This window comes from Poecile atricapillus, chromosome 33 (assembly GCF_030490865.1).
Source record: "Poecile atricapillus isolate bPoeAtr1 chromosome 33, bPoeAtr1.hap1, whole genome shotgun sequence".
Taxonomy (NCBI): Eukaryota; Metazoa; Chordata; class Aves; order Passeriformes; family Paridae; genus Poecile; species Poecile atricapillus.
Window position 1 is genome coordinate 3,293,984 of NC_081281.1, and position 15,330 is coordinate 3,309,313.

The window sequence follows — 15,330 nt, forward strand, 5'->3', positions numbered from 1 at the left end:
CATTGCTACTGCTCACCTTCCACTAGCATCTCTGGAATGTGTTTCAGCTCAAACACAACCAGACACAGGCCAGGGCCAGCAGCCACCACTGGTGTCCTAAGACTGGAGAAGACACCCCATCCTAGAGCTAGCAGTGAGGGAAGGAGCTGGGAGGGCCTTGCCCCAGCACCTCAGAGCCAGTCCAAGCCCTCATGGGGTCAGCTCTGCCCAGTAAGCCCTGTGCTTGAGGCAAGAGGCTCAATTCCAAACTCTAGCTGTCTCCATTATTTAGCAAATACTAATTCATCTCTCCCTCTCCAAACCCCACCAAGGGCCCCTCTTCACTTCAGCAGGAATTAATACACCCATGGCAAATACAGAAACTTTTTTTTTGTTATTAATGCAGAATGTTATGCTGGTCCTATGGCTGCACCTTGCAGAGGTCAGTCCCATGTATCAGCTTGGCTGGACTGACAGTCACCTTCCAACAGAGACACAGAAAACCAGTCAAAAAGCCTGATTTTTTGTTTTTAATCTTGAAGGAGAAAATTTACCTCAAAACCTGCCAGAGGGATTTGAAGTACATGGTCCAAAGGTTTCACGCTCATAGGCCTGAAAATTCCTCTGGTTTCTCATGCCTTCTTTGAAAAACAAAAAACGGGGACAAAACTATAAAAAAAGCAAATGGGGACTGAGCCTGCCCTTGCTTAATAAAAAGAATCATTTACATGCACATTTTAAAAACACACGGTCTGAGGGACAGGGACAAGGCAGCTGGGCCTATGAGGAAATTGCTGCACAGTCCCCGATTCCACTCCAAAAATATGGTGAAAGAAGGATGAGCACAGCCATGCATATGCCTGTGCACATTCACCCCTCACTCCTTGCAGAGTGCTTCCTTACACATCAAGGACAGAGAAATTTTCTTCCTCCTGGGGTTTGCGGATCCAGCTGCCATAGCCCAGCTCCTCCAGTGAGCTGAAGAAGCACTGCTTGGCTGCCTGGTATGCTGTGGCTGCCTCCTTGGCATCTGAGTACACAGAGAAGCTCAGCAAGTCTTTGCAGTTGTTCTTCGCACATAGCTGCTGGAACAGGGTGAACATTTTCCTCTTGGACACACGAGACACCTCTAGCTTCAGACTGAGAAGGAAGACAATGTCAGCAGTGAGGGACGGGACACTGAGAAGAGCCAAGAGAAGCAGAGGACTCAGGTAAAATCTCATGATGGAGGAACTCTGGGCTTGGCAGGGCTCTGTGTAGGGTCCAGGCTGGGGAACATTTTATTTTCCTTCAGGAGTGCTTGTTTATGTCTACTTGAAATTCCTCTGTCCAACCCTCCCCATGTGCAGGGTGCTGTAAGAGTGCAGAGTATACTCTCCACCTCAGAACTGTCCCCTTCCCCCAGACAGTTTTAGGAAAAGGCAGTGTCAGGAAAGGCTCTTCTTACCCATCTACTTTCCCTTTGGTGCCATCCAAGACTTCAACTTCGCTTTCATCAGCAAGACACCAATTCACTGATGACTCCTTCGTCTTGCCCGTCTGCCTTGCAGAGTCATATACGCTGACTCGCCCAACCTGCACAAGAGGGTTCCTTAACCTGGTCCTGCTCCCTTTCATCCCTCACAGTTTTAGATCATCCCAAACTTTCCAGAGCCACAAGGATAAGGTTCTTACTGAGTTGAAAGCTAGAGAGGCAACTTTAGTGTCCTTTTTTTTCCAAGCTTAAGACACGGCCAGTAACCCCTGAACTGTGGGGTGACATAAAGAGGGCAAGTTCTTGGGGTTGTCCTGTGTAGGGCCAGGAGCTAGACCTGATGAGACATTGTGGGTCCCTTCCAACACAGAATATCCTTTGACTGTATGATTCTGTGTTTCTGGTTACTAATTCTTGCCCCTGGTTGGAGGACTGCTGTACAATGACCCTCCCTGCAGAGACCCCCAATTTCACAGGCAAAGGAATGGGGGACAGAAAGATTAAGAGGTGCTACAGCTGCAGTACCTCAGGATGGTTAATATGATACGGAGCCTGGAGCTTTCCCTTCAGTGTGTTCCCATCCCTCTCCATGCGGCAGCAGATGGCACGGGTCAAGTGACCCTGACTGTATAAGTAACCTGTGGAGACAGAGGTAAAGGTACTAGGAAACATGATAGCACAGGTGATGGTCTGGTCAAACCCCAAGAACTGTGGCACTGCTCATAGGCTCCTGAAAGCCCACAGCATGTGGATGAGCATAGCTACATGTATCTTGGGTGTATAAGACAATGGTCTACAGACTGCAGCATTTCTCACTGAAAACACAACCATGCAGTTTTTGTCTCACTCTCCTAGATCACATGTGCCTCCTAAAAATCTAGAACTTTGGAGACACACCAACTCTACCCTCAGTCTAAAATCCATAGATTGCCTTTGAATTTTCAAACAGCTCTGCCAAAAAAGACATTTCAGTCTGTTACTCCTACACCCTTGTGGTGGTTTAACACTAGCTTCACAAACAAACTTTGCCATCACACTGAGGAGTGAGACGAGTTATCACTGCAGCCTAGTTCTACCCCGAAAGGACAGAAGGTTTCGCACCGAGTGTAACAGAGTGGAGATAAACTGGCTCTAGGAAGTGTGAGAGCAATGCCCCTTGCAAGCCAAGTATATTCCAGCGTAAGATTTTGTCACTGCAGGACATGGTTCGTAACCGTTCCCCATGCTGGATCCCGTCCCATGTAGGCACAATGTCACTTGATTCCACAGGAATGGTACCTTCCCCTGCACAAGAGAAGAAAGCTTTTCTGTATAGTGTCAGATATTCAATAAATCAAAACCATTAACAATTAACATAAAACAATTAAGCAAAAACATTATCAACTGCACAAGAAACTTCTGGATACCCAGAGTGAACTCAGGAGTCCAAACTTCACTGACACCAGGTTCAGGGAACAATCTGGCATTCAGTATTGGGTACTGATGAGTAATTTTCAACATGGCTGAAGCATAATATAACTTTGCTTAAAAGGGAGAACACAGACCTAGATTTGAGCTTTGCATCAAACTTCAGCTGCACAATTCACAAGTGTGGCAGTGGAACTGGCAGAGGTGGGAAGGGGAAGGGATTGTCTTTAAAACTTTCCATCTACCTCTTTTGGTTCCTGGGCGCTCCAAATCCCACAACAGCACACAGAGAGGGTAAGGAAGCTCTGGAGCACCAGAAAGACTCAGAGGAGAGGACTGAAGCCATCCCATTGTGCAGGGAGTGAGTGCACTCACCATTCTCCACCTTGGTCCGCAGCTTGCCTTGCTTGGGGTTCTCAAAGAGAGGCTGGTGTTGGGGTTGTCCCATCTCGTTTGCCTGATCACTGCAGGATTTATCGAAAAGTGCTCCATCTCCACATGGTGCTGTGCTAGAAAACAAACCTCCCTGGTTATCATTGACCATAAAGGAAACAGCCAGGGCCAGGGGTGTGACAGTGCTGCCAACACCAGTCATTCAAACAATTCAAACACCACCCCCCACAAACCTGACATAGAGGTGAAAGGTAACACTGCTCTTTATTTTGAGTTTCTTTCCTTCCGCTTGCTCAAAAATGCTCTCTTCTGCAGAGGAAGGATTAGACGGGTCATACTTCATCAGCTCACTGTAAAGAAACCTGAAAATAACACCATCCTGTCAAAAGGCTTCTCTGCTTCTCAGACAAGGAGTGTTTCAATTGACAGGCAGGGTCCCACATCACCCACCATCCAGCAGATTTTCTGCCATGCAGAGGACAAGCAGTAGAAAAGCAGTATCTTGTCCAGGAAGCAGAGCAAAGCACTGGCAGGAGAAAAGAAGGAGCCTGGCTGGGTGCTGTTCACATACATCTGATCCCAGTGTGAAGAAGACTTCAAGGTTGTTAACCAGCACCTTTAGTCAGCAGCAAGTTTGCATTAAAAGTAAACAACCTTGCAGGCAGCTGAATTCAAGTCGTATTAGAATGAGCCTATGATCAGCTTACACTGATGGGGTCTTTTATGGCTGCTCCTGGCCAGAGAAAACCCTGAGGTCTCCAAGATCATGCAAAGGACTAAAGAAAAACTGCAGCCTCCCAGACAGTCCTTGAGCAGAGCCTGTGCAGGGACTGATTTTGCAAAGAGAGGCAGAATTCACTCTGGTGTGCCAGAGCAGCCACTGCTGTCAAGATTAACAGCTGAAACAGACAGTAAGCAAGATGCAATTCTGATTCATCACTTCCCAGGGACCTGCCCTCAACATTTTCCCTTGCTGAGGAAAGCAGAGCACAGTGGCAGCACGCAAAGGCTTGAAGGAAGCAGCTGATTTTTTTGTTCATAACTGAAGGACAGATGTTAATCAAGCAGTACAGCTTCATCTCACTTAAAGTTTCAAAAACTAAAAAGTGCCACAATGAATGTGAGGAGAGGAAGAGGAGAATTGTGCAGCTTAGTGGGGAAAACCCTTTCCAGCCTCTGAAAAAGGATTGCTGACCTACCAAAGCAAACATAGGCAGTATGTTTTCCTGACTCCTACACCCACATCCAGAAAGGCCAGGAGACTAAGCATGCAGTGGCTTGGCATGGCTGGAGCTGTGCTCAGGCTGGAGCGCCCTGCACATCACCCCAGTAGCTTCAGCAGGATGCTTAATACTAAGTACATCAGATGCAGCCCTTGGGCAAGTCTCCCACTCAATACTTATTTGGACATCATTCAGGCACAGCCCCTTCTTATCAGAAATAACTTCCTTCTATTCAATAACACGAGTAAACAGTATCTGAGGATCAAAGCATCTCTCAGCACAGCAAAGAACTAGGGGTGTGTTTCAGCTACACCTCACCAGAATGGGAGAGCAGCTTCTGGCAGGCCCCTCTCCTTTTCCTTTTGAGTTTCCCCTTTTCTCACCTCACAAAGCCTCTTCGAGAAATGATTTCTGCATGACAGTCATTTACTGTCTCCCCCTTCAAGCTTAGCTCTTCTCCTTTCACACAGCGATTACCTGAAATAAACAAATAAAGAATTAAATAATAGGGCAGGTATCAAAGTCAAGATGGCTTCAGAGACAGAGGGAGAAAGTCTTATTTCTTTGGGCTCTTGAGCAGCAGCACCAGCAGAAGCGCCCTGCCTATGAAATCACTATCACAAGCAGTTAAGAAAATAAAGGACACCACTTTAGGGACAGACAGACTGAAACTGCCATGAGTTTTGGGGGACTGTACCTTCCCAAGGACTTTTCAGCCCATCACTCCTGGTAGCAGCCTGGCAGCAAAGTAGGGAGGGAGATAAGGTATGTGCAGCTGTGAGAAACTGGGGGACTGTGTGCTATAACACATAAGGAACCCGTGCTCTGATGCACAGAGTAGGACACAGCAACGCAGGCAAAGATTAAGAGCAAGATAGCTGCAGGCACATTTGCTTTGTTCTCTCTCTCTAAACAGATCACTCGTGACACCATGTGAGCCCTGGGAACATTTTGTACCCTCTCTGAAGAAGCCTACAGCAAGAACCATTTCTGAGCCATGGCTGACAAGGAAATCTAGCATGGAAGGGAGAGTTCAGAGTGTGCTGGAAGAAGATGCTCAAACCTGTTCCGATGCTGACCACCACTCCCAAGCCCTTATTTCCTTTCCGCATGATGATGGCAGCCAGGATCTTGCGCCCGAGCAGGCTGTGCTGGATATGAGCAGTGAGGGTGTTGAAGCGCTGGTGGCTCAGCATGGCCATCTGATCATGCAGGGTGCTGCCACTTACAGGGAGCTGGGATGGGGACACAACAGCACAGGTTGTGAGGTCACATGACACAGCTCAAGAATGAGCTGACCTGAAGCACAGCTTTCCAAGCAGAAGGCAGAACACAGAAAACTCTGAGCTTTGGGCAGTGCTGTGTCAAGGGGTGAGTGAAGTTCTTTAGATATTTCTGGGAAAACCTCTTCCAAGGCTTTGAGTTCTGCTTTAGCCACATCAGAGATAGCAGCAAGCTGTCTTCTTGGCAGCAAGTGACATGGTCTGAGAAATGGCCCCCTGAGAATGCCAGGGAAAACCCCAAGCAAGAAGGAACAAAACTGACCAGCCTATTTCCAGAGACTCAGCCAAGGAAATCTGTTCCTGGCTTTGGAGGAATTCCTCCTCTGCCTGCCTGCGAGGAGAGTGCAGTCATTCCCAGTGCAGACCATCTCACCTCCTCCAGCACTGTTGATTGACAAATCCTCCCTGATGGCTTTGCTATTTAGAGCCTCAGCTGTTGTGCCCAGTTGTGCTGCCTGGAATGAGGCTTTTCAGAGATCACAACACTCTAAGTGTGATTTAAATCAGCCCAAGTTTGGGACAACCATCCTGACACAACCAGGGCTTTGCATTGATCTGAGGCATGAATTTTTTGAGCTGACACACAATTTTTAATGCAGCAAAAAGAAATTTGGAAGAAATAATAAAAAAGATCACGTAATTAAAAATAAGCATGTTCCTACTCTACCACAGGAACACATTTCAGTAGCTTGTGGAAGAAGCTGAGAATAATTTAGCCCTAAAGCAATGGCCCATAGGACAGAAGGGAATGCCTGTGCCCTGAGGAAACATCTAACTCACTTCAGGAAAACCGTATCAGGTTATCAACAGCTGCAGACAACAAAGAGATCATTGTTGATTTTGAAAGCATTTTCTGCTGGACTGAAAGGAGGCGGATAGACAGGACTACAAACATAACCCCAGCTTTGACAGAAGATTTACCTCAGTGATGCTCATCCCTTCCATGCGCTCAGTCCTCTCTGATTCCCCAATCAGGACTCGGAGTGCTGCATCGGCTGCCTCCTGCTTGGCCAGCTTTTTGTTGTGTGCAGTTACAGCTGGAAACCACCGGCCTCCAACCTTTGCCTGATAGACAAACCTACAAAGAAACCAAGAAACCTGTGGATTTCAGTTTGGCTTTTACATTCTCCAAGTGGAGAGAGGAGAGAATCAAAGCGACAAGATTTGGCAGAGGCAGCAACTAGCCCTGTTGCTGTCTCAAAAGGCATCAGCAATTTTGAGCTTTCTGCCATTTCCCTAGGAAAACAGCAGAAGTGCAAAATTTCCTTCTGCCAGACGTCACTACTTACTTGGGGTCATGAGGAGGTCCTGACTGGTCTATGAGTTTGAACTCTGCGGCAAACCCATTGGAACGGGCATATTCCAGCAGGCCACTGACAGCATTGACGTTAAGGTATTTGATGAGCTTCCCAACACCCTTCGTTTTCACCACCTTGGATTCATCTGGATTGGCATTACTGAGCATTGACTGTTCGCTGTGGGGCTTCACAACAGGCTAGAGCAGAGTCAGATAGGAGAAGGCTGTTAAACACTGAGTGGCTGCATTTAGTGCAGGCCAAGAACAGCAGCAAACCTCTGCCCCCCACGACCCTGTGAGGTGAAATCCAGCAGAACAGGAAATAAAAGGGGGGGGGGAGAAACACTCAATTCAAAACACTTAGGTCTTATAAAGAAGCTGTTTATACCTGTTCGGGCAAGATATCAGGTACAGACCCTCCAGAAAGAATCTTCACAGCAACTTCTGCTGCCATTTGCTTTGCTCCCTTCTTGCTGTTTCCTACCACAGCAGGGAAAATTTGGTCACCCATTTTCACACAGTAGCTGAACCTGACAGGATATTATAGTACATGAAAAGTGTTAACCATAGGTGTCTCGATCTGGTTATTATCCCTGTCTCCCACTTCCAGGTAAATTCTTCTGGGTTATCTCCAATTTATTGGCAATTGAAATCTACTGTGATGACCCTAAATACTTCCAGTAGAGCACCTCCAAGTAGAGTACAGGACTGGAACCCACTCCTGTTCTGGTAGAAGAAACAGCATCCTTTCTCTGAGAAAGGGCATCACTTTGGGTCTCTTTCTGGAACTAGATGTCTTGGACAAGCCATGCCCAGAATCCTTGGCTAAGGGGAACACTCAGCTAGGTCAGTGACAAGTCCAGGAATGTGGGCAGCGTGCTGAAGGGGAAAGACAGTGAAGAAAGAGTTTCCACTGTCCCTCAAAGCTGACAAGAATATACCATACCTAGGATCATGAGGTGGGCCTTCCTGAGAGAGCAGCTGGAATTCAATTATGTTCCCTGATTTTTGACCATACTCCATTAATATGCTGATAGGGTGCTTCCCAGGAAGCAGGCTGAGGTGAGTTGCTGCAGATGAGGGCTCTGGCTCCAGCTGCAAAGGCTCCAGCAAGAAGATGGAGGAAATCAGTGTCAGACTCAACACTGTTTGAGCAGCCTCACAAAGTAAAGAAAACATGACTCACCAGTTCCGGTTCCAAGCTGTTGGAGGGAACTGGCTCTTCACATTTAATTCCACTGTGCCTTCTGTTCTCCAATTCAGACATCAGGACCTTCATAGCATTAGCTGCTGCCTCCTGCTTAGCCAACTTTTTGCTCCCTGCTTCTGCTGGTGGGAATTGGCGCCCATTAATCACTGCCTGGAATTTAAACCTTTGAAAGAGAAAACCAAAGGGGCATATTGAGAAGCAGAAGTGTGGTCCTCTCAGAGCAAGAAGGCTGCTCCTGGAAAAAAAGAAAGAAGGAACAGCCAGCTCCCAGCTGGGAGAGTAAATCCAGGCTGCCATGTGCAGAAGACAAAAATGCCAAGGGTACCCGAGAAGCACTGCATCTGGGCTTTGTTTCATTTCATTTCCAGAGCTGCTCAAAACAGAGGAGCAGCTTCACATTTTGTTCTGAAGGAGCAGGATGAATTGCCTTGTTCCACCACAGGTGCCAGAAACAGGTAATGGCTGTATGCAGGCAGCAGCTCTATTGTGGCTCCTGCCCAGGAACAAGAAAGCTCAAAAGCAGCCTATTTGCACCTAGTCATTTGGGGGCTCAATCCTTCCTCTGGCACCTTCCATGGCTATCCAGGGCATCCATCTTAGAAAGGCACGGCCTCACATAAACCTCTTGCCCTTGACATTTCTGCCTCCTCTGTTCCTGTGAACTCTAACAAACAAGTTGATCTTCCATCCTCCAGCCCTTTCATCCTCCAGGAGAGTGGATCAAACCAGATCTGGAGACAGATTATGGTGCTGAATCCATTCATATTCCTTCTTAAAAAAAAACAAAATAACAAGACTGTGGGATTCCATCTTTAGAAATTAGACCAATTTTCCCATCTAGTGGATCTTTTGACATATTCCAGTGTGGCACATATGGAGATTTTCACGGTTTCACTGGTGCTCAGTAACAGCCATGATTCTGCATGGGGAAGCAGGACTCCAGAGACTGACTTGGCCAACTGCAGTGTCATGCCACATGTTCAGCTCAGAGAATCTGCTCTGACCTGCTACAACACAGAAATGTCCAAAGTGGGGCCACCTTGTTTAACTTAAGACACCTGCACACAAACACTTTGTGCTGGACTCCCTTTACACCATTTCCACGGTGTGAGCATCTTGAGAGGCAGCTTAGAAATACCAGTTTCCCCCTATATGATTGAATTGAAGGCAAGTAATTGAGATGACCTAGTAAAGAAATGAATCCCATCTTTGCTGCTCAGAATGAGGAATGCCAAAACTGGGCTAGGACTTCACCTAGGGTTAAATTTTAACCCTGCTTTATTTTTTAAGATGATGCAAGGAACTAGGCTAATCCTTATGAAATGAAAGAATGTGCTGGTTTTGCATTAATTGATATTTGGTGTAGAGAGAAGAAGCCACACACAGAAATTATTTTTCTGAGAGAAGCTGCTAAGAGCTTCCTCTGTGCCTGGCAGAAACTAATAGCTAGCTAGCTCTGAGAACTGACAACCTATTAAACCATTTTGAAGCTAGGTCTGCCTCTGTGAGATTCACATTTTAAAGACAGACAGGCCCGGGAAATCACTCTCTTGGCTTCTGGCTTTTGAACAGGTAACTGGCTGAGGCAGTCCCACGCAGGGTCCTACGCGGCCCAGCTGAGATTTTCTGCCCTCTGAGGAGCGGTGAGTGGGCTCCTGAGCCCCATCCTAGTGGGTGGCTGAAACCCCTTCCCAGCAGAGCCCGCCAGTCCTTTTTTCCAGCAGCACTGCTGGGCCATGATGGCTGGAGGCTCTATTAGCACTGGGAGCAGCTGGGGGTGGCCGCCAGCCTGGTCTGGGAGCGGCCATGTAGCCGGGACTGTGGGGCCGAAAAATCAGCACGACTGAGGCAACGGCACATGGCTGCCTCAGCATGGCTTGCAATGAACTTTAGTTTGTTTGTTTAGCTGCTTGTCGCCTATGATGCTGCGGAGAGGACAAAAATGGCAGCAGCAGCTTTTCTTGTTTTCAGCGCTCCAGATGAAGAAAAGTGCTGAATGGAGCTGGCAGCCAGCACAGCTCGCATGGTGTCAGCGGAGACTACGTGACCAGCAGCGAGACGTACAGTGAGCAATCTCCCCCACACACAGCCTAGATGAGAACAACCTTTCAACGCTGAAGAACGCCATAAAAACTGTTTCAATTGATAAAGCTCGTTAACAAATGAACCTATGAACACCAATTCTCTCCCAAATCAGGGAAAGGAAAGGGTGAAGACACATAAGGAAAACAGTATGGGACACTGAGGTCAGTAATGAAGGAGTCAAATTCTAGTTAGGAGGGGATTGAGGAGATGCCTTGGTCTTGGGCTGAAATTCTCTTTATAAGGCTATGGTGAAGATATATTTCTGATATATTAGACTTTGCTTTTTCCCCTGTAATTCATGAAGTACATAGGGGGATGCAGCATTCACCCACAGCCCATGAAAAAAGGGTACTCGTGCTGGAGTGTGTGGATGCTGAAAAGCTGTAATCCGGTGAGAAGGTTGAACAGAGAGAGATGAGAAACTTTGCCCCAGGGATAGAAGAAGAAAAGCCTCTGTCCCCAGAGATAAAAGAAGAGAACTTTTAGTTTTTCATGCTAGAACAGCTCATTCTTAAAATAGTACCCCATAAATTGACATAACCCAGGAAAGCAGCTTTGGGAAAGCTGCAAGGCATGGGAGGGACTTTCACACTGAATAAATTTTTCATTTCTCGGGCAGCTGATTCACTGTGACACTGAAGCCACAAGAGAACTGCTTCTTGTGAAGAAGTTGCCATGGCATGATGAGAGAAACTCTTCTCCCTACAAGAACTAATGAAAGACTATTATAACTGATTAAAAAATTCCAGGTTTTGTCTCTGTGTTGTCAGAAGGAAAGAAAAGAGGTTGTGGGGAGGGGAGGAGAAGTGTTCTGAAGGTTTTATTCTGATTCTTATTATTATTTTAGTTCTGTTAATAAAGTTTTATTTATACCTTCTAAGTTTTGAGTCTGCTCCTAATTCGTATCTCACAGCAGGAAATGAGTAGATACTTCCAGTAGGTGCACTAATGATTTTAGCCAGCACTAAACCCACTACAAAGAAACATTAAGAGCAAGCCCCTTCAGGACAGTTGAGTGCATGAACTTAAAGTCAAATCATTTTATGGAAAAAGAGCTCAGAAAAGGTAGGACATTTTCTTACCGTGGCTCATGAGAGGGTCCATTCTGCTCCAGCATGATGAAATCACAGTGTTGGTATGTATACTGGGAATATTCAGTAAGGCCACTCACTGGGTTCTTCTCCTGACAAGCTATCAGTTTCTCTACACACGGGAAAGCAGTTTTGAACGGGGCAGCATAACTGGGGGAAGACTGAGAATTCATTATGTGTTCTGACTTATCAGGCTGCTTGCTGATTGCGTTCAGATTATCTGGGATATCATCTGTGGTCCACTTGCTGTTTTCTGAGTTATCATAATTACTCAAACTGGAGAATTCAGGCTTAGTGTCCTCTGATGCATCTGCTTCTGTGTCACCAGCGTTGCCCTGACCAACATGCCCCAAAGGCTGCTGCCCATTTTCGACACTTTCTTCTTCTGATGCCATCACTGCTGGCGAAGCTGAAGTGATCTCCAGGGGACATGAATGGACAAAGGAAGAGGGAAGACCTGACTCAGGAAATGTGGGATCTGCCATCTGCATTACTGTGCTGGCCTTCAGCCTCATCTGCATCCTCTCGCGTTTCCTATTTGTCAGGGACCATAGTGGTGGAGTTGCATTCTGCTTGTGGACATCTCCCAGCTTTTCCAGAGCGGTAAGAAATGCGTTAACATCCTTGGCTCTTGAAAACCCGATGTTTTTGGCAAGATTGAGTGCTGTTGTTTCCGCCACACTGAACAAGTAGTTGCAGATTTTCTCCTTTGTCTCAGCCATCTCTGTGTCTCCTGAGCTAAGTGTGTTCCACTCTCCTCCTCTGCTCTCACAAGCTGGATCTGTGCAACTAGCACGGTGGTCAGTAGGGCTTCTTTCTCTCCCTGAGCTAGGGCTGGCAATTCGCCACAGTGGTGGTGTCTCTCCCTCTTTGTGCAACTTGCCTTCTCTGAGGAGTTTATACAAAACACGGTTGACCTCTTTCTTTGGAGTTTTAAGTTTACGTGCAAGATCATTAGCCGTGCAAGTCCTCCCCTCCCCAAGCTGCCTGAAAACACTTAGAATTTCTTGTCCATAGTCTTGCCCAGCAAGAGACAGTCTTTGTAAATTCAGCCTCACGGTGTCAGAATCTCTCCTTGAGTTCTGATGATGGTACTGTGGAGGGCAATACCGAGACAAATTCTCAACACGCGGATGCTGGCTGGAGAACCTATGCCCTCCAGTCCTGCCAGAGCTGGGCTGACATCTGTCTGCAGGAGCCGGTGCCGCAGCTCGCCTGCCTCTGGTGCGTGACTCCTTGTGTGATCCCTGTCCCTGCAACACAGAGACTTCAGTGTCCTGCTCTGCTAGGAACTGCTGACATAAAAAGGTTTCCTGATTAGTTTCTTGTGGGGTACAAGGGTGGTTAAAAAGACCTCGGTTAGTGCTTGGGCAGTTACGTCTTGACTGGGTAAGATATGAGCCTCTGCCTCGCCCAGTGCCTCTGATCATAGCGCAGTCCTGGGACATACGTGGGAACCAGGCTGCTGATGAGCCAGGAGAGGAGCTGCCACTCACTCCACACTCTCCTGCCCTGAAGAGAAAAAACACAGAACTCAGAATGTCTTTACCCAACTACAAGATTCCAGAAATGCAGTTTAAACAGCTTCCCAGCTACCGAGGCATTCCAAGAATCTTCTCCCTTGTGATTTTTTTTTCAACTTTCCTAGGAGTCTAAATTAGCCCTGTAAATACAAACAGCAAACTGGCTGCCCAGCACAGAACCAGCACCCCCAAACTGCAGGTGAAGTCAAACACAAGACGCAGCTTTGACACGAGCAGCCCTCTGCTCCTCTTAGGCTTGATTCCAGCACAGGGCTGGGTGGCTTATAATCAGGATGCACTCCTGAAACACAGCAAACTCCACTCCCCTGCCCTGAGGGAGAGAAGAATCTCAGACCTACTTTGCAACCTGAGAAATGGGGGCACGAGGAGGTAAGGGAGTGCAAGAAAGTGAGCTGGAGCAGCACAAGGAGCTGGAGCAGCTTGCATGGTCACACAGAACAGGGCTGCAACAGGCTTGCAATTATTTTCACATTCATGGCCAAAACAGTCTGAAAAGCCAGGTGTCTTTTCCTCCCTGGTCACTATGTGATCTGTAGAGGTAAAACATCACACGACAGGGGAATGAAAGTAATAACAGGCAGAGAAACTGGATAGGTGTGCAGCTAGCAATAATATGACAAGTTTTTTTTCAATTATAGCCCAAATTTTAATTTATCACACAAAGTTGTGCTGTCTCCTCTGGGGTACAAGACATAAGACTAAGCTATTATATGCTTTTTAAAAGTAAGGAATCCAGCCCAGTACATTCTAATTTTCTGATAACACTTGCTGCGAAACTGAGAGGATAGACACGGAACATGATACACACTGCCGGGTCCCCATTCTGCCTGCTCCTCTGTGACCTCCTTAAGGCACCTATCGTCACAAAGATAGTTTTTCCGATCCAAGTCTGATCTTTATAAACTTCCCCATCTTCACCAAATACCTTAAGAGCAACTTAAATTTCACTTTCATTAAACAACCGCACTCGGCTGCCATCACCGGGACTTATTTTTACAATAAACATGGGGAAGCTGAGTGCGGTGCGACGGGTTCCCACTTTTCCCCAGCTACGAGGGAGTCCCATTGCTGCCCCCCTGCTCAGTGACCCCGTTTTACAAGCGCTCCCTTGAGCCAAGGGCAGAAACAGGAAGAGGGGTTTGAAAAAAACCGCTTACCTCAGTCTCATCCGTACGCCAAATTATTTTATGAGAAAATAACAGGGAAAAAAGAAACGCGGACCCACAGAATGAGTCCCGGCGGAGCGGTATGGAGCAGCTGCCAAAGATGGCTGCGAGCACCGTTTCAGTTTCGTTTCCCGCAGCAGCCGCTCCGCCCCGCCCAGGGAGCTCGCAGCGGGGCTGGCGGGTTTTGGGCTTTCCCAGACAGGCTCTCGGCTTTGGGAGCAATAATCAGGCTCCTTACCAGCGGCGGAACCTGGCGGCGGGGGGAAAGCGAACCCAGTAGGGCAGCTCCTTCCCCCACTTGTGGTGATGCTCACGAGTTGCCGCCGGGACGGGGTCCTGGTCCGCACGAGAGGAGTGGCTGCTCTCCCGGCTTAGGGAGGGGCTGCGGGAACACCTGCCACCTTCACAGCTACACCCCCAAAGGAGACCTAGGGACCACGGCAGGAATGACGGGGCACCGCGAGCACGAGGGGCTCGCCCGGACTAGGCCCCGAACCCGGAGGGCACTGTACGGGAGGGCGGGCTGCGAACAGTGCGGCAAGCACCGAAAGCCAGGAGTCAAGGCTTTTATTCTACGCGTTCCGCCCTATGGAACCCAGCCCCGACAGGGACCTTGGGGAGCCAGGACGCGGCCACGCCGCATTCCGTAGGCCCAGGGGGTTGCCCGTGCTGGAGGCCGCACCACGACCTATGCGGCCTGGGCCCGCCGCGCCACCAGGTCCGGGGCCGCCGCAGCAGACGCGGGTCGGGAGGGACCCACCAAGAGCCGCGGGAGCGCGAACCCAGGCCGCCCCCTCCCCGCGCCCCTTTACCTTGCCGCTGCCGGCGCAGGCTGATGATGAATACGAACCCTCATGCGCATGCGCAGCGAGCTGTGCGGCAGCCATCTTTCCTCAGGGCAAAGTGCGGCAGCCATGTTTGGTACGGGCAGCGAATGGCCCCGCGAACCCGGCGGGGTTCGGCCCCACCTCTGCGCTGTGGGAGAGGCGGCAGAACCGCCCAATCACCCGGCTGAAAGGCAGCGCCGCTTTCACTGTGTCCCGGGGCATCACCCGCCTCACCGGGAGAGGTCGCCTGAGGAGGCGGCGCGCATAGGCGCTACTGCCCATGCGTCTCAGAGAGCGTTTCCGCCACCTTCCTGGGCCCGGTCGTGCGCCCTGCTTGTCGCCTCATGTCCC

At 48.6% G+C, this 15,330-nt stretch overlaps 1 protein-coding gene across 4 annotated transcripts; it reads right to left on the reverse strand.

The window, feature by feature from the left end:
* Positions 1-387: 387 nt before the first annotated feature.
* Positions 388-15,027, reverse strand: ADAR (adenosine deaminase RNA specific). 4 transcript variants are annotated; one of them, XM_058860590.1, is made up of 15 exons: positions 14,391-14,629; positions 11,434-12,954; positions 8,243-8,429; positions 8,003-8,160; positions 7,445-7,586; positions 7,049-7,254; positions 6,681-6,837; positions 5,540-5,711; positions 4,860-4,953; positions 3,487-3,615; positions 3,236-3,369; positions 2,555-2,737; positions 1,979-2,091; positions 1,427-1,554; positions 388-1,119 (listed from the first exon to the last, which is right to left on the reverse strand). In XM_058860590.1, the coding sequence occupies exons 2-15, from the start codon at positions 12,888-12,890 to the stop codon at positions 879-881; spliced, it is 3,501 nt and encodes a 1,166-aa protein (XP_058716573.1). In that variant the 5' UTR covers positions 12,891-12,954; positions 14,391-14,629; the 3' UTR covers positions 388-878. The 4 variants fall into 4 exon arrangements, with proteins under 4 accessions (XP_058716573.1, XP_058716572.1, XP_058716571.1 ...); XM_058860589.1 differs by having other exon boundaries at positions 391-1,119; positions 14,144-14,958; XM_058860588.1 differs by lacking the exon at positions 14,391-14,629 and adding an exon at positions 14,965-15,027 and having other exon boundaries at positions 401-1,119; positions 8,003-8,151.
* Between the last annotated feature and the right edge of the window lie 303 nt (positions 15,028-15,330).

Excerpts from the sequence above, each read along its gene's own strand:
- ADAR (XM_058860586.1), bottom strand. The coding sequence starts at position 15,014 with ATGCGCATGAGGGTTCGTATTCATCATCAGCCTGCGCCGGCAGCGGCA. Across the intron at positions 4,954-5,539 it reads GGTGGTCAGCATCGGAACAG|GTAATCGCTGTGTGAAAGGA; the intron begins GTTTGAGCATCT and ends TGTTTATTTCAG. Across the intron at positions 2,092-2,554 it reads TCTCCACTCTGTTACACTCG|GTTACTTATACAGTCAGGGT; the intron begins GTGCGAAACCTT and ends CTGTCTCCACAG.